Source organism: Talpa europaea, assembly GCF_964194135.1.
Source record: "Talpa europaea genome assembly, chromosome: 8".
Taxonomy (NCBI): domain Eukaryota; kingdom Metazoa; phylum Chordata; class Mammalia; order Eulipotyphla; family Talpidae; genus Talpa; species Talpa europaea.
Genome location: NC_140075.1, coordinates 122,272,628 through 122,290,322, shown reverse-complemented (window position 1 = coordinate 122,290,322; position 17,695 = coordinate 122,272,628). Strand labels below are relative to the sequence as shown.

At 71.5% G+C, this 17,695-nt stretch overlaps 1 protein-coding gene across 1 annotated transcript; it reads right to left on the bottom strand.

Moving 5' to 3' along the window:
- Positions 1–820: 820 nt before the first annotated feature.
- MTA1 (metastasis associated 1) lies at positions 821–17,539 on the bottom strand (the record flags this gene model as incomplete). The annotated part of the gene is made up of 21 exons (XM_084240348.1): positions 821–1,632; positions 1,726–1,877; positions 1,951–1,982; positions 3,303–3,338; positions 3,432–3,584; positions 3,919–4,008; positions 4,087–4,276; positions 4,359–4,510; positions 4,664–4,779; positions 4,854–4,912; positions 4,982–5,056; positions 5,890–6,078; positions 6,195–6,294; positions 6,621–6,723; positions 7,759–7,876; positions 8,373–8,436; positions 8,677–8,803; positions 9,011–9,061; positions 10,345–10,438; positions 11,595–11,662; positions 17,512–17,539. The coding sequence occupies 21 exons, from the start codon at positions 17,537–17,539 to the stop codon at positions 1,476–1,478; spliced, it is 2,154 nt and encodes a 717-aa protein (XP_084096474.1). The 3' UTR covers positions 821–1,475.
- Positions 17,540–17,695: the final 156 nt, after the last annotated feature.

The window sequence follows — 17,695 nt, the reverse complement described above, 5'->3', positions numbered from 1 at the left end:
AGAGGCTCCCTGGGGCCCGGCTATTCTGGGCCTGGCAGGAAGAGGCACCAGCCATGGACGGAGAGCGGTGTCCACTCTGAGGACGCTGAGGCCCCAGGCCAGGCAGGAACAGGCAGGGCAGGCTGCGGAGAGCAGGATGCAGGGCGGGGCGGGGACAGGCCCGAGGGGCTGGGCTGGCACCCCGCACCAGGCAGCCCTGGGACAGGCCACGCAGGATGCCAGGCAGGGAGGGAGGGAGGGCGGGCAGAGGTGACCCTTGCCCACTCAGGCATGCCCTGGACCTGGGCCCCACTGGGCCTCAGGGGGGGGATCAGGCTGCCCCGGTGTCCCCAGGCTTTTGGGTCCCCAGTGGGCACCTACTCCTCTGTTTAAGCCTCACTCAGACCCAGGCGGTCCAGGCCCGGGGGGCAGGTGGTGGGGCCCCCCTCTTCTCAGGCTCAGGATGGGGCCCAGTTGGGCAGGATGGGAGGAAGGCCCTGGGCCTGAGAAGTGGAAGGGACTGGAGGGGTCGGGGGCAGCCCCGGTGAGATGCGGGGGCAGCCGGGACACTGCAGGCTGCGAGCTGGCCAGACGCTGCACTGCCACACTGGCCCCAGGGTCCAGGGCCTCGCAGGAGGCGGGGGAGCCCCTTATCTCCATCTGGCTGGGGCAGACAGAAGTGGTTTCTATTTTCATTCCCTGGCTGAGATTTCTACCCACTGTGGGGGGGGGGGGGGTAGGCAGCCCAGGGCTGGGGGGGGGGGGCGGGGAGCCCCAGGGGTGTGGCGCAGGGACTGCCCCTTTCTGAGAACAAGGCCCTGCTGAAACCCGAGAACAAGGCACCTGCTGGGCAGCCATGGCTGGCGCAGGCTCCAGGCGGAAACCCCGACAGCTGGGCGGGCCATGGCCAGCAGCAGGCAGGGGCCCGCCCAGGATGCCAGGCCACCGGCCGGGGCGGACACTGGCTCTCAGCGCCACCGCGAGGGGCCGAGCTCGGGGCTGCGGGGCCTGGGCAGGCCTGGGCTCTCCCTGGGGCTCCCGCTCCAGCTCAGGCAGTCTGGCCCCCGGTGGCTGGCCACTCCAAGCGCGGGGGACGAGGACAAAAGACTCAGATAAAAGCCGATTGTTTTTTTTCCTTTTTATCAGTTTTTTTTCCTTTGTTTTTTAATATGAAAATTACTTGAAAAGACAAGGGGGCAGCCCGGCCACCAGCCACTGGCCACGCCGCCCTGACATTCCAGGTGTAAGTCACAGAGCTGAAGTTCATCTACAAAAAAAGTAATAAAAATAAAATTTAAAATGGCACCTTCAACAGAACACAACAGAACTCACGCTGGCCCGGGCGCAGCGGCCCCTCCGTTCCAGCCAAAAGGAAACCCAAAGCTGAGAGCCCGGCAGGGCGGCCCTGGGGGCTCGCCAGGCCGGGGCCGGGCCGGGGCAGGGTGGGGGCGGGTCCGGGCCAGGCCGGGAGGGCTGGGGCCAGCAGCGGCCAGCGGCTAGTCCTCGATCACGATGGGCTCGTCGTTGACTGGTGCAGGCGCAGGCGGCCGCAGGGGCAGCGGCAGGGCCTGGCTCTGGCGCAGGGCCACGGGCTTGTAGGGCCGGCGCGCCGCGCGCTTGGTCTCCGAGGACGAGAGCAGCTTGCGGACCTTCCTGCAGGCAGCAGGGTGGATGGTGAGGCAGGGCCGCTGCCCTGCCCCGCCCCGCCCCGCCCCACCCCGCCCCGCCCGGGGCCGCCCGCCCCACCTGGTCTCCTCAGTGGCCATGTAGAAGACGTCGTCCGGGGCGTCGATCCAGTTCATACGCCGCCGCTTGACGGGGGGCAGGGAGCCGCCGCGCACCAGGCGCACCTTGGCGGGGTAGGGCTTCCCGTTGGGCAGCAGGTTCCGGTGCGGGCCCTGCAGCGCGGGGGGCAGGCGTGAGGGGCGCTCGCGGCCAGGGGGCCTGGCGGGGCTGGGCGCGGGGCCTTACCATGTGCCTGGTCTGTCCGTGGTTCGCCAGCCCTGGCAGGGAGGAGGACGGGCGTGAGCGCCCCCGCGCACCGTCCCAGAGCGCGCCCGGCCCACCCGGCTCCCCGGTCCGGCCCGCCCACCACCACAGTGCGAGGGCCGAGGGCAGCGGTGCCCTCCCTGGCCCAGCCGGGCGGCCTGCCCGGGGGGCGGCTCCGGCTCCGAGGCGAGCACCGGCCGGGAGAGACGGCGGCAACTGCCCACACCAGCGGGGCCTCACAGCCGCGGCCTGTCCTCCCCGCTCCCAACCGTGAGAGCTCTCCTAACTTGGGGGGCTCTTCGGGGCCCCACTGGGACTGAGTCCCCTGAGCAGGCAGAGGGAGGGCCTGAGCGCTGGGTGCGCCTGGGGGCCAGGCCCTACTTACCCAGGTAAGTGCCTAGCAGGGCCGCGGCGGGAGGAAGACAGGTTAGGTTAGAGGGCGGCAGGCGGGCGGGCCCAGGCCAGGGCAGGGCCCACCCCCGGCCCAGGAGGGCACCCGTTGCCCCAAAGGCAGAAGAGGGCTTGGGACAGGCTGGCCGCCCTGCCTGCTAACAGCTCTTGGCAAAGCGAGCCCACGGGCGCTGGCCTCCACCTCCCGGGCCACTTGGCCAAGCCACTCGGCCAGGCCGCTGCCAGGCGCTAGCATGGAGCAGAGCGGGGCAGGCCCGCTGCAGAGGTTCCAGGGCGGGGTGCAGGAGCAGGCAGGCGGCGGGTCAAGAGCCACCCTGGCCGCACGGTCCGGACTTGAGAGTCCGCAGTGTGACTGGCCCCTGGCCTCCACTCCTGGAGCACAGTTCCCTGGCCCTTCCTGGCCCTGTGGCTGTGGTCCCCCCCCTTCACACCCACATAGCAGCCGCTCAGGAGCTAGAGAGGCCAGCCCCCGCTGAGGATGACCCGGGGGCAGCAGGCCCAGGAGCGAGTGCCCCACGTGAGGCTGCTGCGTGGGAGGGCCCCGGGAGGCCTGTCTGGTGCCCCAGCTCTGGTACCCTGACCCGGGAGTCCACCTGGGCTCGGGCCCCCGCCCGCCAGGCTGAGCGCCCCCGGCCGCGACCAGCCCACCCTCCGAACCCTGCCAGGTCGCAGGCACAGCTCGCGGCAGCAGACAACATGCGGGCAGCACAGCGGGCGCGGGCAGGGTGGCGGGGCCGCCGGCCACAGCGCAAGGACAGGCCGTGGCCAGCACAGGTCAGGAGGGCGCCCCCAGGCAGCGAGGCCGGGGCCCAGCGACAGGGCAGGAGGCGGCTGGCGAGGGGACTGCCTGCGGCTGGGGCCGGCCGCCCGCCGGGCACACGACGCAGCACACACAGGCACCCCGGCGGCCGCCCGGGCCTTACCCCTACTGGGCATCAAGAGGCGCTTCTTCACGGAGCCTGGCGGGCCCGGCGGCGGGAGAGAGGAGAGAAGACAGTCAGGGCAGGGCGGGCGGGGGGCTGCGAGCTGCCGCCGCCCAGCCCCAGACTCACCGTCCACCCCGTTGTGCTGCTCGTAGCCCCTCTTGCCCAGGATGGTGGGCGAGCCGCTGTTGATGACGGGGGCCGACTTGGCGGGCGTCAGGGCGCCGAGCACCCCGGACACGCTCCTCACTGGGTCGGGCTTGGGGGGGCGGGGGTGCGTCTCTGCGGGAGCAGCCAGGGGCCTCAGCGGGCTGGGCAGGGCTGGCCGCCGGGTCCCGCGGACTGGGCCCAGCCCCCACCCCAGCCGTGGTGGCAGACAGGGCCACACCCCGCGCGCTCCCCACCCACCCCTGCAGGTTGGGGCGGGCGAGGTCAGCCGGGACAGGGACCCAGACGCCAGGGGAGCCAGAGCCACACTGGGCACCCTGGCCCGGCTTGGAATGTCCCTCAAGGAGGGCGCATCTCCGGGGCGCCCCCTCCCTCCAGGGCCCGCGAGGGCAGAAGTGGCGGGGGCGGGCAGCGGGGTGGGGAGCGGGGGTGCTGGCGGGGCGCTCACCGAGGTAGCGCAGCACGGCCTCCAGCGGCTTCCGCGCCGCCTGCTTCAGCACCAGGGGGCTCTGCGAGGCCTCGGGCAGGCGGGCCGCGCCTGTGGGCCAGCACCGGGAGCGGGTCAGAGCCCGGCAGCGTGCGCCCGCCCGCCCGCCCACCGCCGGGGCGCACTCACACTCGGCCTTGATGGCGGCGCTGTTGATGGGCAGGTAGGGGTGCCGGGCGGCCCTCCAGGGGCGCAGAATCTCCCTGCACAGGCGCCGGGCGATGCGCGTGAGCTTGGTGGTGTGCAGGTAGAAGGCCTGCCGCGTCTTCATGGCGAACTTGGGGCTCCCGCTGCTCCGGGCCGGGAGGCCGTGCGGGCTCTGCGGAAGGGGGCGCGGGCCCCGACACAGCCGTGAGTGCGGGCCGGCCGGCGGGGGCGGGCGGGCGGGCGGGGCCGCTTACCATGTTGCTGCGGTTGGGCCCGGGCCGCTCCCCATCTAACCGGGTTGGCATTTTCAAGCCACCATATTTCTTCCAATACGTCCAACAAGACGCGCAGAGACGACACTGCATGTTAGGGGGACCCCAAGAATACCACTGGTAAGACTGGGTGGCTACGGACAACAAAGGGGGAGATAGGCGGGTTCTTAAGCAGAACCGGGACGGCAGAGCGCCGCGCGCCGCCGCCGGCGCCCCGGCCCGGCCGCCCGCCCGCCAGCCCTCGGGGTGCAGGGCCCTGCGGCGGGCGCCCCGGGCCGGGGACTTACTGTAGCAGCTCTCGCAGGCCCGGCCGGCCCCGGGGCTCTGGCCGGGCGCCCCCGCGCCGTTCACCACGCCGGCCTTGACACTGCTCACGCTGATCTGGTTCGGGTTCGGCTTGTTACTTGGGGCGAGGAGGAGGCGGGTCACGGAGGGCGCCGCCCGGGCGCCCCCGCCGCCCGCCGCCCGCGCACTTACTAGTTGGGGATGTACACCTGCTTGAGCTTGCTCTCCGCCTCGGCCGCTTTCAAGCGTTTCTTAAAACACAAAACAGGGTCAGGGGCCGGCAGCCGCCCCGGGACCGCCCGCCCCCCGCGCCCGCGCACCTGCTGCACGTATCTGTCGGTGGTCTTCCACATGTAGTAGTACTCGATGATGCTGGTGAGCGACTTCCAGGGCAGCTGCGGGGGGAGCCGCGTCAGGCCGGCCGCTGCGGCCGCAGTTCTTGGGTCACACAGCAGGGCCATGTGGCTCCCGCCCCCACGGCCGCACCCAGGGGCACAGCTCTGGAATGGGCGCCACCCCAGGCCCTTCCTGCAGGTGCAGCCGGCTGGGCCACGAGGAAGAGCTCCGTCCAGAGCCAGGGCGGCCAGGACCCCACCCCCAGCCTGAGGTCGGCCCGGGGGGTCACCATGTAGGACACCTGGCCCCCGGGCCTATCCTGGACAGGTGGGTGTGGGGCATGCTGGGTCCTCCGCGGTCACCCGCCCTGCTGCCCTGCTGCCCTGGTAGGCGGCTGCACCTGCGGCTCCACCCATGTCTGTCAACTCCAAGTTCAGGCTCGCCTGGTCACTCTGGCTGGTCACAGCCGAGGCATCAGCATGGCTCCAGGGGCCTGGCACTTCCCCAGGGGCCCAATGGCCCCAGGGCCCCGACCCCCCTGCCTCAATGGTCTCTTCTGCATCTGGAAGCTTCTCGAGAGGCTCGGCTGGACTGACTGGCCTGCTGTGACCACACCCCTAAGGAGACCAGCCAACGTGTGGAGCCTCAGCTCGTGGTCAGTGGTCAGGCCGGTGCCCCAGTGGCTGCCCTCTGCCTCGAGGAGCCTCTCCTGAGAACCCGTTTTAGGGGTACTTGGGGTTGGTGGGGCCCCAGGGACACAGGCCCTGCCCACACAGAAGCCCCAGGGGCCTGCTGGGTGCAGAAGCAGCTGGGCAGGCGTGGCCACAGGACCCTGGCGCTGCTGCGCCTGCAGGCTGGCCTGGAGGGCCCGAGCCCGCGCCCTGGCACTCACAAAGTCCTGCTGGATGTCCGTGAAGTCCTTGCCGTACTTCTCCAGGGCCTCCTCGAACAGGCTGGCCTCCGAGGCTGACCACTCCTCCATCTCGTCCCTGCAGAGCACTGGCCCGCCCTGCGGCACCAGCGCCGAGATGGCCCTGGCCACGTCGTACACGCTCTTATGCAGAGTGTCCATGGCGTGGAACTGCGTGAGTGAGGGGTACCGCTGAGTCCCCAGGGCTGGCCCCGGGAGGACGGGGCAGGGGCGGGGCGACAGCCTGGCTCCCCACCACCGCCCACTGCCCCGCCGGGGCCACGCACCAGGGTGATGTCACGGGAGGCGGCTGCGGCACTCATGTGCAGGCTGGGCTGGCGGACGGAGCTGCTGCAGTCCAGGGCCCGTGCGAAGGTGCCCACGGAGCTGGGGAGAAAGGCACGCTGGACACCAGAGCAGACCCGGCTGCAGGGCAGCCCGGCCGGCCCCACTGAAGATGCTGCTACTGGGTAAGCATCTTGAGGAGCAACCGGCAGGGTGGCCGGGCCATGCAGAGGGACTGCACCATCTGATCTAGGCTGGGGAGTTCCGGCCGGGGCTGGGTTGGACAAGGGTGCACCGGGGCCTCAGAACAGAGTGGGCCCTGCAGTGGCCAGCAGCCCCTGGGCACGCAGGCAGGGTGCTCTGGAGCCCGAGGGGCCCTCAGCAGAGGCTGAGTGGGGCAGCCCCTGCGCACAGTGCCTGGGACTCACCGGGCCACCACCAGGAACTGGTCGATCTGCTTGTCCACTAACGGGTTGTGCGCCTCCCACACCTTGGTCTCCAGCGTGGCCTGGTCGCGGCCGTCCTCCTCACCTGCCAGGGAGACCAGCCGGTCAGCCAGCCACTGCAGGCCCTGCAGCGCCCGGCTCCGAGGCCACACCCAGCTGGCCTGCTGGTGCACTGAGGCCGGGGGTGGGGGGGGGGGGCGGCACACGTTCAGGGCACACCAGGTGACCCCTGCTCCTGGGGGCAGCAGCCAGGCTGGGGGTTACCTACCCCAGCTCTTATCACGACACGCCCAGAACATGGGCAGGCACCCCAGGGAGACCAGGACAGAGCCACTGGGTCCTGGAGGGCGGGTAGGCACGCAAGGGGTGTCCGCATGCCAGCCAGGCACTGGGCACTCGCACGTGGACGCCAGTTGGCCCCCGGCCAAGCAACACTGTGGCCTAAGCGGGGTCCACCCTCGAGTCTCAGAGGGGACAGGGAAGGGGGCAATCCTGCCACTGGGCTACCTGCTGGCAGGGACACCAGGACACCCTCAGGGATGGGCCTCCCGAGCGGTCACCAGGGAAGGCAGCGGGCCCGGACCCCCAGGAGACAGGGTCGGGAGTGGGCTGAGGTGGGACCGGCAGGCAGCAGTGAGTCCCGAGTGGTGGGAGGGGGTGGCCTGGGACCACACGGTGGCCAGCTGGCCAGCAGGCCACGGCCTCCAGAATCAGACTGACAGTGGCCCGTGGGGTTGACTGAGCTGCCAGCAGGTGACGGCCACCAGCTCTGTCTCCCACCCCAGGCCCCCGGTCACCACCAGAGACACGGCGGTGCCCTGAGTCACCGCCCACTGTGACCCGCTGGTGGCCTCTGGAGACACTGCAGCCTCAAGGCGCCTCTGCCAGGATCCCCGCCCCGCCACGCCAAGCTGGGAGGGGTCACAGGGCAAGAAGCACGAGGCAGGTCCCCGAGGCCCCAGGGAGGCTGGGACCAGGCAGGCGCGGCAGAGAGTGAGGGCAGGTGCCAGAGGCAGGCGCCTCAGACGAGGAGGGGACAGCGCCGGGGTGGACGCACAGCAGTCAGCCCAGCAAACAGCGCCCCGCAGACCGCCCCTCCCCGCCGGGACCCTCCCCCCACCTTCTTTCAGCAGGTCGGTGATGTCCGCCTGGTACCGGCTCCCCACGCGGATCTCTCCTTTATCCGCCAGGAGGGTCTTCTGCTGGGGGTCGTAGACCAGGGAGTAGAAGAAGAAGTCCTGCGACACAGCAGCCGGGCGTGGGCGGGCGCGGCCCAGTGGGCCGGGGCAGGCCGGGGCAGGGCAGGGGCAGGGCAGGGGCCTGGTGAGGGCCGGGCAGGGGCATGGTGGGGCCGCTCAGGCAGTTTAGGCACCAGCTGGCAGCAGCCACTGCCCTCCGCGACCCAGATAGCCTGTCCTGGAGGACACTGGCCACACAGGTGCCCATGCTGGCCAGTCACAAGTGTGCTGCACTAGACGCTGCCAGCCTGGCCCTTCTTACCGATGACCCTTGGCCCAACGTCCCAGGGCTGGTTGCTGCCCCCATCTTGCCTGCCCAGGCCTGTGGCCTCGGCTGCCATGCGGAGGAGGGTGGCCCCGGGCTGGCCCGGCCTTTCTGGGTTCCTAAACCCAGCAACCCTCCATCCCACCCCCCTCCCACCACAGGTGCAGGTCACTCGGGAGGAGAGGGGAGAGGGACCTAGGAGGATGGGGGAGGGAGGGAGTGGGGGCTCACCTCCCGCTCCAGGTAGGACTTGAGGGACTCGGTCTCATTGAGCAGGGTGACACTGCACTTCCCCCTGCGGGACAGAGTCAGCAGGCTGGGGGGTGTCTGACCTGACGGGGTCGTCTGGGGGCACCCGATGGGGCTCACCCGATGTGGGTGGTCTGGGGGCACTCGATGGGGCTCACCCGACGGGGCTCACCCGATGTGGGTGGTCTGGGGGCACCCGATGGGGCTCACCCGATGTGGGTGGTCTGGGGGCACCCGATGGGACTCACCTGATGTGGGTGGTCTGGGGGCACCCGATGGGGCTCACCTGATGTGGGTGGCTGGCAGTGACTCCAGCTGCCGGGAGAGAAACAGCTCCCGGTGCCGCAGCTGGTGCCGGAGCTTTTCGGGCAGGTCCACCATCTCGGGATTCTCCATCTCCTCCTCTGTCTCGCCTGAGGACAAATGTCCCATCAGCCACACGGCCAGCGTCGCCCCAGCACAGGACACCCGCCCCACGGGGGCACCCGTGGACAGGAGGGAGGCGGGCCCGGCTGGCTGGAAGCAGAGGGCACAGGCTCAGCCCGCCCGCCCAGCAGGCTCTGGGGCCGGACGGGCCTGGGAGGTGGGGGGGGGGGGCACAGGGCAGGAGGCACAGGTACCTTCCTCACCGGTGTCGGCCCCAGGTCCGGTCTTGCAGCAGACTGACAAGGCTGCGTGAGAGATGCCCGGGGTGGGTCAGCCAGAACCTGCACTCCCGCTGGCCCACCAGGGCTGTGAGGCTGCAGGCAGGCGGACTCAGGGGTCACGGGCCTCCTGGAGAGCCCCAGGCTGCTGGACATCCCCCCTGCCAACCCTGGCCCAACCCCCAAAGTCCAAGGGAGCAGAGCAGACCTAGGCCCGGGCAGAGGAACCAGGAGCAGGTCAGTGGCACAAGCTGGCGGCCCCCAGGACGTCAACCAGGGCTGGGACAGCATCCCAAGCTACCAGCACCCCAAGTGGGGATATGCCGTGCCCTCTGCTGCCCCCCTGTGGCGGCAGCGGAGATCCCATGGAAGCACTGGCTGGGCCCTTTGGCACAGGGGACCCGGCTCCCCCGACCCCCCCGCGGCTCAACAGCCCAGCACAGGTTGAGGGACACGTCCTCTGGGCTCACCCCCCACCCAGGCCCTCTGCCCCACATCAGCCTTCCTCCCGGGGAGCATGCGGGGCCGGGGTGCTCCGTCTCCAGGGACACAGGGCTGGGTCCGGAGGCGGCCTCACGCCACCTCACACCCCAGGCACTCTGCTGGAGGGCTGGAGGGCCCAGCCAGGCCGGGACACTGGGTCCCAGGGCCCTCGGGGACACCTGGCCCAGACCTCCTGGCCACCAGCTGTCCAGCAGGGGTGAGCGGCCATGTGGGCCAGCACCCTCCTGACCAACCTCCGACACGCAGCCTGTGGACCCCAAGACCCCACTCCTTTCCAGAGCGTGTGGTGGCCACAGGCTTCAGGGCTGGAGACGGAGAGATAACCGTCCCCCGCAGGCTGTCCACTGGGCACTGGCCACCTGATGGGGACACCGGGCCGAGGAGCGGACCCACAGGCACAACCCAGGAGGCCCAACGGCCGGACCCGCTGCTCACACAGCCCTGGGCGACCCTCAGCCTCTGGGCCCCTCCCCAGCCGGCTCACACCCAGCAGCCCTGCGGCGGGTGGCTGCCCCCTGCGCAGCAGTCTGGCCCTCCTATGCGGCCGGGAGTCCGGGCCCCTGCGCTGGCAAGCCCACTGTGGTGGGCAGGGAGGCCAGGCCGGGGAACCGGGGTGTGAGGGCAGCTGTCCCGGCCAGAAGCTGGCAGGGTCAGTCCCTTTGCAGGCCCACTGAGGGCTCCACTCAGGCCCGGCCCTGCAGCCTCGTCAGATGGACACGGGACTCGGTCTCCGCGAGCACACTGCCAGCGCCACAGGCGCCCACAGCAGGACGAAGGGCGGGCCCCGGAGATGGCGGGCGACTCACTGGCGTGCTTGTCGGCCAGCGCGATGAGGGAGCTGGAGATGTCCCGGCGCCGGTAGAAGCACACCACCTTGGCCTCCACGTTCCCGTTGGCTGTCTGCAACAGCGAGGAGGGGCACCCTCGAGCAGCGGCCAGGGGGGCGCACGTCAGCCCCCCAGCCTCCCACCCGCCCATGCCAGACCGCAGGCATCTGGGACCCTGCCGTCCAGGCGAGACCGGCCGCCACCGCCCGCCCAAGGCCAGCTGCCCGCCTCAAACCCCACGCCAGCGCGGGCTGGCACACCGGCACCGGGCACTCGGCTCTGGGACATTGGGGGCCAGCCGGCTGGGCAGCTGCCTAGACCAGGGCAATTTTGGGTCCAGATGTGACCAGAAAGCGGGTCCCCAGTGACCCAGGCAGTGATACCAGACACATCTCCTGCACCAGCCCTGGGCAGCACTGGCTTGACCCCGTCGCAGAGGCTGGCCCCACAGGCTCTGAGCTGGCAGAGTGGGGTCCCCTGGCTGCAGAAAGCAGCAGCCTCGTGCCCAGCGACACCCCGGGGCCCCGTGCGCTGGGCCCAGGGAGAGGCCGTGCTGTCCTGCGCTGAGGGGCCTGCAGGGCCACATGGGGTGGGGGCAGGCTCTCTGTGAGGGGAGCTGTCTGGAGGCGTCCGCCTGGCCTCACCTCGCGCGCAGCCATGGGCCTCCTGCTCCCTGGAGACACTGCCCTTGTCTACTTGACCCCCACATCCTCCTGGGGATCCTGCTCCAACCCGACCCACCCAGGAAGGCCCACTGGACACAGCGGTCCCGCTGCTGCTGCCCATGCAAGGAGCCACAGCCTGGCGTCCTCTGGCTATTTTAGAGGTGTCAGGGCAAAGGACCTGGGGCCCTAGTCCCTCACGCGTGTCAGGTGCTGGCGCGGGGGCCTGGTGACGACGCAGGCCTGGGCACAGAGGCCATGCCCGAGGCCCACCCTCGTCCCCCTCGCAGCGCCCGCCCTGGAGGCTCGCTCTGCCTGCTCCCGCCGTGGCCGCAGGATACAGCGCCAGCAGGGAGCGGCCCGGGGGACCCAGTGCTGCCCAGGTGCTGGGCACCCCTTTCTGGGATAGCGGGTGGGTCCCCAGAAGCACCCCAGGCACTCTGCGCAGGCGTGGGCAGCCTAGGCCCAGGGAGGAAACCTGGGGTGCTCAGCTCTGGGACAGGCCAGGCCCGGAGGGGGGCGGGGGACGGGAACGACACGGCGCGGCCCCCCACAGAGCGCACCCACCTTGTTCAGCTCCTCAATCCGGCGGATCAGGTACGGGTTGCTGGAGGAGTTCTCGAAGTAGACGTAGTCTGCAAACAGGACAGGGTCAGTGGGGCGCTGCCCGTACCCCTACGAGCCCCTCCAGTCAGACCTCCACCGGCTTCCAGGGCAGTGGGCAGCGTGAGGCAAGCGGCAGAGCCCCAGCCCTGGCCCATCCTGGGAGGCACCCCAGCACCTCACCGTGCTCCGGGGCCGCACCTGGGGAGCCGCGGGGGGCGGAGCTGCGCCTGGAGAGGGGCGGACGCCTGTGAACACTGCCAGCCCCGTGGGCACAGGTGAATGAGCCCCAGACGAGGCAGCAGAAAGGACGCAGGGCACTGGGCCCCACACCATGGCCGAGCAGAGCACCCCATGAGGGACAGGGGCCGCGGGGCCAATGGGCAGCAGGCCCTCAGGTGCTCTCGACCTGGACGTGACCTGAAGAGAACGGGACTCACGGACCCCCACCCCCACCCGGGGCGTCTTACCTGTCGGTCACAGCGCCACAAAGCGGGTTTTAAGGAAACCTTCCCCATCAGCCACCCAAGCTTCCCTTCCGGGACACAGCCCAGGTCATTACCCACACGTGCTCCGGACCGGAGCCATCCAAGGTTCCCGGGGGGATCAGGGGGCTGGCCTGGGGCTGCGTGGGGCAGGCTATGTTGCCATGACAGCCCACAACCTGGGCGCAGGTCCCCCCACCCCGCCCCCCTAAGCAGCAGAGCAAGGAAGAGCCGGCGCTGAGAGCGCCAAGGGCCGGGGTGCCCCGTGAGACGGCTGCACAGGCAGGGTCTCAGCCGGGCTGGCAGGGGCACGCAGCGCACAGGCGGGCCCGGGGAGGACATTGAAGGAAAAAGGACTCCCCGGACGTCGGGTCTGGAAGAAGGGGCCATCGCCCAGGGCAGCGGAGCTGGACCCCGCTGCGGCAGAGCTCACCTCCTGCCGACCAGCCGAGCGGGCCTACAGGAGCTCCCTCCACCATCAAAGGCCTCCCGGAGGTCCCGGGGCAGCCCGGGGGGTGCCCTCCCCCTGCATGTCCCTCTGTGCAGGGCGGGCAGGTGCATGTGGCCTCAGCTACCGCCTGCCAGGTCCGCGCCAGGACGAGCCAGCCGGTGTCTGGGAGGCGGAAGCCGCGCCAGGGACCGCAGCACCACATGCCCTGGGCCAGCAAGCGCAGCCCCTTAAGGGGGCCCTGCCTGGCTGTGCTGCCCCGCCTCTGGTGCCCTCGTGAGGGGTCCCCACAGCCAGGCCTGCAGCAGTGGTCACTGGCTGGCCCAGTCGGACGCTGTCACGATGGCAGCCACAATCCCGCCCAGCTGGCCCTGGGGCCAAGCAGGCGCCGTGGGCTGGTGGCGACATAGGCGCAGAGCTCTGCTGGGGTGGTCTAACCTCAGAAAAGCGGGGGGAGCCCCAGGGCCACAAGCTGCAGGGAGCCCGTGGCCCCCCAGGCAGGACAGAAGGGGGCCCTCATCTGTGGGGCAGGGAGGATTCCACGGGTAGCGCCCTCACAGCCTGGGGGCGCCCTGCGTGGGCCCGCCCCCTCCCCTTAGACTGTGGACCCCTTGACCCGCAGCCTCTGCCACTCCCTGCCTGCGCCGCCTGGAGGCCGTGGAGCCTGCGACGTTGTCCGGCCCAGAGGAGGACGCACCCCCGACCCCTCTGCTCCATCCAGGCCCCCAGAAATCACAACTCAGGTGCAGCCGTCCACAGTACCAGGCAGGCCTACAGTCCCCGAGCCCGTGGGGGAGGACCGTGCCCAGGGGGGTTGTCCACACGGGGGGCGCGGCTGGCAGGGGGGGTCCACGGGCGCGTGGGGGGCACGGCAGGAAACAAAAGCACCCTCAAGGCAAAATGGAGGGAGCTGGAGGGGGACGTGCTGTGGGGCCGCCAGGACAGAGACAAGTCTGGACACTGGCTGGCGGACGGCCGCACAGAGCGAGCCACTTGCAGACAGAAGTGGGTGCGAGCAAACAGGGTGTGGAGGCCGGGAGACCCGCCGGACGGATCTAAGTGAGCCGGCGTCTCCCACCCCCTGTGGGGCTCGGCCACAGCGGGCGTCCTCGGGCCACTTCAGACACGGCTTCGACGCTGCAAATCTCCCCGCGGAGTCCCGGCCCACCTGGCCCTAACTGGGTAACTGGCCGGCGCCTCCACGCACTAGGGATGGTGAGAGGGTGAGTTCTCCGCCGAGGGGCGACGCCCCAGCCCTGCTGGCGGGTCCCAGCACCACGGCGCAGCCAGCGAGCACCCGGGCCCAGATGCACGGACCGCGAGCCGGTGCCCGGCAGCTGCACGGGGGGGGGGGGGGGGGGGGGGTGTCCACAGCCGCCCCCTCTACGGGGCCGGCAGGGACACAAAACGCTGCGGAACTCGAAGAAGCCCCCACCGGCCCACGGCAAGCGGAACGTCCCCCTAAGTCCGCCAGGCCTCTGGCCTTCACAGCCGTAGGACTGCAAGCCTGCTGCCCGGCCCAGCCTGGACAGGCCACAAGGAGCTGGCGCTGCCTCCGCACTGCGCCTCCCGCCTGCCCACCCCCGGCAGGACCCCCAGTGGGGTGGGGGGAGGTGCGGGCGCAGGCTGGCCGCGCACCCCAGACGCACACAGGCTGAGGCAGGTGCTGTCGCTGCTGATTTGGGGCTGGAACCAGGAAACACCCACGGGACCAGCATCGGGCCCTGCAGCCCCACCCATGCACCTGGGCACCCCTTGCGCTCCCCACAGGTCCTGCAGGGCTGGGCAGCAAGGGCCCCGAGAGCCACCAGGTGCCCCCAAAGTCCAGGAGCAGACCAACCCAGCCAGGAGGGACTGGCTTCTGGAGACGGGCCTGAGCAGCCTGCTTCCTCTGGACAGGACACGGCCTGCACGGCCACCCTGCCTGGCGCCAAATGGGCCTCTGGGGTGTCAGGGACCCCAGCACAGCCCAGTGGCCCACACGGGCAGCCAGCCCTGCCTCTCACGGCAACCGGGGTCTTAAGCTTTAGAGTCCTGAGCCTGACAGACCCCCACAGGAACCGCACAAGCCAGGAGCTGCGGGTGAGGGGCGCCCCAGAGTCCCTGGGGCATAGCAGGGACCGCGTAGCCTGACCCTTATGGGCAGGGGGAGCGGCCGCCTGCCCAGGGCCCACACGCACGGCATCTCCATCGCCTGCAGCAGATGCGGCGCCCAGCGGAGTCCGCGGACAACTCGGCAGCTATCCCTGGGGCTCTGTGGGACTCAGCCCAAAATCAGGCACAGCACCCCAAGTGCAGCTAGAGGCCCCGGTAAGCAGGGCCAGAACGAGGGAGGCCCCTGTGGCCACATGGAACCCCAGGGCAGGTGTTGTGTCCTTGTGGCCGCCAGGCCTGGCCAGCAGGAGGCCTGCTGGGCCAGCGCTCTCCAGCCTGAGGAGGCCGGGGCGGGGCGGGGGGGACACATGGCGGGGTCCTGCCCACGAGACAGGCTGCAGAGTTCACAGGCACCAAAAGCAAAGAAAACACCAGAAGCAAAAAGACTTATCCGGCGAGGTGGACGCTGCCCGCAGACTGAACCACTTCTGTGTCTTTGCTCTCAAGGAGCAAACTACCCGAAAGAGTGAGATTTCCCTTCTCACAAGAAAGGGGACGCACCATGGGCCTCCCCGGTGGCGCAGCGGTTGAACACTGGGTTGCGAAGCTGCCCGCAGCCTCTGCAGCGCCGGTTCAATCCCCGGCCACCAGAGGAGGGTCCCCCATGGCGCGCAGACCTCTCCTGCCGCCCGCTGCTCCCCTCAGCAGTGTATTTCGGTCCTTCTGCCTGCTCTGCTCCCCGCTCTGGCTCTGGTGAATCCTCTCACCCTCCCGTGCTTCTGACTGTACCCAGTGCTTGTATAAACAAATAAATAAATCTAAAAAAAAAAAGGGACGCACCAGGAGAAGGCCGGGGCGGGCAGCAGGCAAGACCGCCCCGGGGCTGGGGGATGAGCTGCCCAGGCAAGGCCGTGGGGACCTCTGGACAAGCTCAGGTGTGCCGGGGCGGGGGCTGCACATGGGGCCAGCGGTGGGCCAGGGTGCCGTGCACCTCTGCTGGGCCCGCACCTGCACAGGCCCCCATTCTCAGGTCCCCAGGGAGACGGCCGCGGTGGCTCCCCCAGCCAGCACCCTGCTCTGCCTGGCCTGAGGAGCCCACAGGCTCCTGCTCGGGCATGTGCCCCCACCCGTGACCCCCGCCCTGCCGGGCCCAGGGGCACCCCAGGGCCCCACCCACAGGGCACCAGGGACACGCATCAGAAGGGGCTCGGGGGCCTGGGGCCAGGCCCTGGCCAAGCAGCCGGGACAGCAGGGGCCACATGGCAAGGGAGGGGACACGGGCTGGGCAGGACCTCCGCCAGGGGCAGGCAAGTCCCTCGACCCCACCTGGCGGGCGAGCCCCAGGTGGCACAGGGGAGCAGCGGCAGGAAGGGTCGGGGTGAAACAGGCAGCAGGCTGGTGAGGAACCTGGGGGCAGAGGGCATGCCGGGAGCAGTGTGGTTGGAGGGGCCTGTGCTGTGCTGATCCCTGCCCAGGAAGAGGTGAGGCTGTGCAAGGGGCTGCCGCTAAATGGGTGCGGACCCCATTCCTGCAATGACCTCCCAGCCAGGCGGCGGAGGCAGGCGGGGGTCCTGGCACCGGGGGAGGAAGGTGCACTTGCCAGCCCCCCCAAAGGGGGTGTCAGCCAGCCGGGAGGCAGCTGGGAACAGAGACTCAGGACGGGGCAGAGCGGCCTAGCCCGGACCCTGTGGGGGCACATGAGACGCCCAAGTCCCAGGGAGGGTCGGGCCCAGCGGCCGAGACGGGACCCGGGGCCACCCACCCCCCGAGGAGCGAGCTGGCCCGGACGCCGGCCCCTGCCACAGCCTGGGCAAGCCGGGGGCTCTCTGGGCCAGAAGACAGCTCTGGCGGGGGCCCAGGCCCCGGGCACCCCCAGCCCGCAGGGGTGGCCCACCTGGGGCTCAGCAGCCGTGAAAGCCCCCCCTGCCGGGCTGGGCCGGGAGGCAGCACCCGGGACTGCCCAGGACCCCTGAGGGCCCAGGCACACTCCCAGCCCCAGTGGCAGCTCCCGGCCCCCTGGGCAGGAGCGTGACCACCCCAGGGGCCGAGCTGGAGGAGACCCGGGGCCAGCCCAGCCTGGGGGCCAGCCCAGGGTGTCCCCAAGCTCCTGCCCCAGGCCACGTGCTCCTGCCCGGCGAGGGGCCGCGGGCCCCGGCGGGGGCCCCGGACCGCAGGCCCCGCGGACCGGCTGCCGCGGGCCAGGACGCCGCCGCCGGGGCCAACAGGTGGGCCGCGCCCCCACCCCGCGCGCCCCGGGCCACTCGGGTCTCGGGTCGGGCCGCAGGGCCGGGCAGGGGGCCGGGCAGGGGCCCGGGAGGCGGCACGGCGGCCGCACCAGCGGGGCGCGCGGGAGGGGGGCGGCGGGATGGGGGGCGGGAGGGCAGAGGCGGAGGGGGGCCGCGGGGGGCGCCCGGGGCGGGCGGGGGGAGGGGCGGGCTCCGGGGCCTGGGGGCGCCGAGGTCGGTGCGGGCGGCGGGTCCGGGCCCGGGCGGTCGGGGTGCTGGGGCCGGGGTAGCGGGACCCGGGCCTAGGGCCGGGATGCGGGGTGCGGGGGCCGGGATGCGGGGTGCGGGGGCCGGGATGCGGGGAGCGGGGCCGGGAGCGGGGGGCCGGGGCCGGGATGCCGGGGTCCGGGATGCGGGGCGCGGGGGCCGGGATGCGGGGGGCCGGGGCCGGGAGCGGGGCCCGGGATCGGGGGGCCGGGAGCGGGGGGCCGGGGCCGGGATGCGGGGCGCGGGGGCCGGGATCGGGGGCCGGGAGGGCGGGGGCGGGCCGGGCGCGGGGCGCGGGGCGCGGGGCGCGGGGGGGCGGCGGGGCGCCCGCGGCCGGGTGGCGCATGAGGCGGCGGCCTTACCTCCGACCCTGTACATGTTGGCGGCCATGTCCGCGGCCGGGCGCGCGGGCGGGCGGGCGGGCGGCCGGGAAGATGGAGGCGCGGGCGGGGGGCGGGGGCGGGCGGGGGCGGGCGGGGGCGCGGGCGGTTTAAAGGGGCCGCCGAGGCCGCCGCCGCCGAGGCCCAGCTCCGGGCGCGGGCGGGA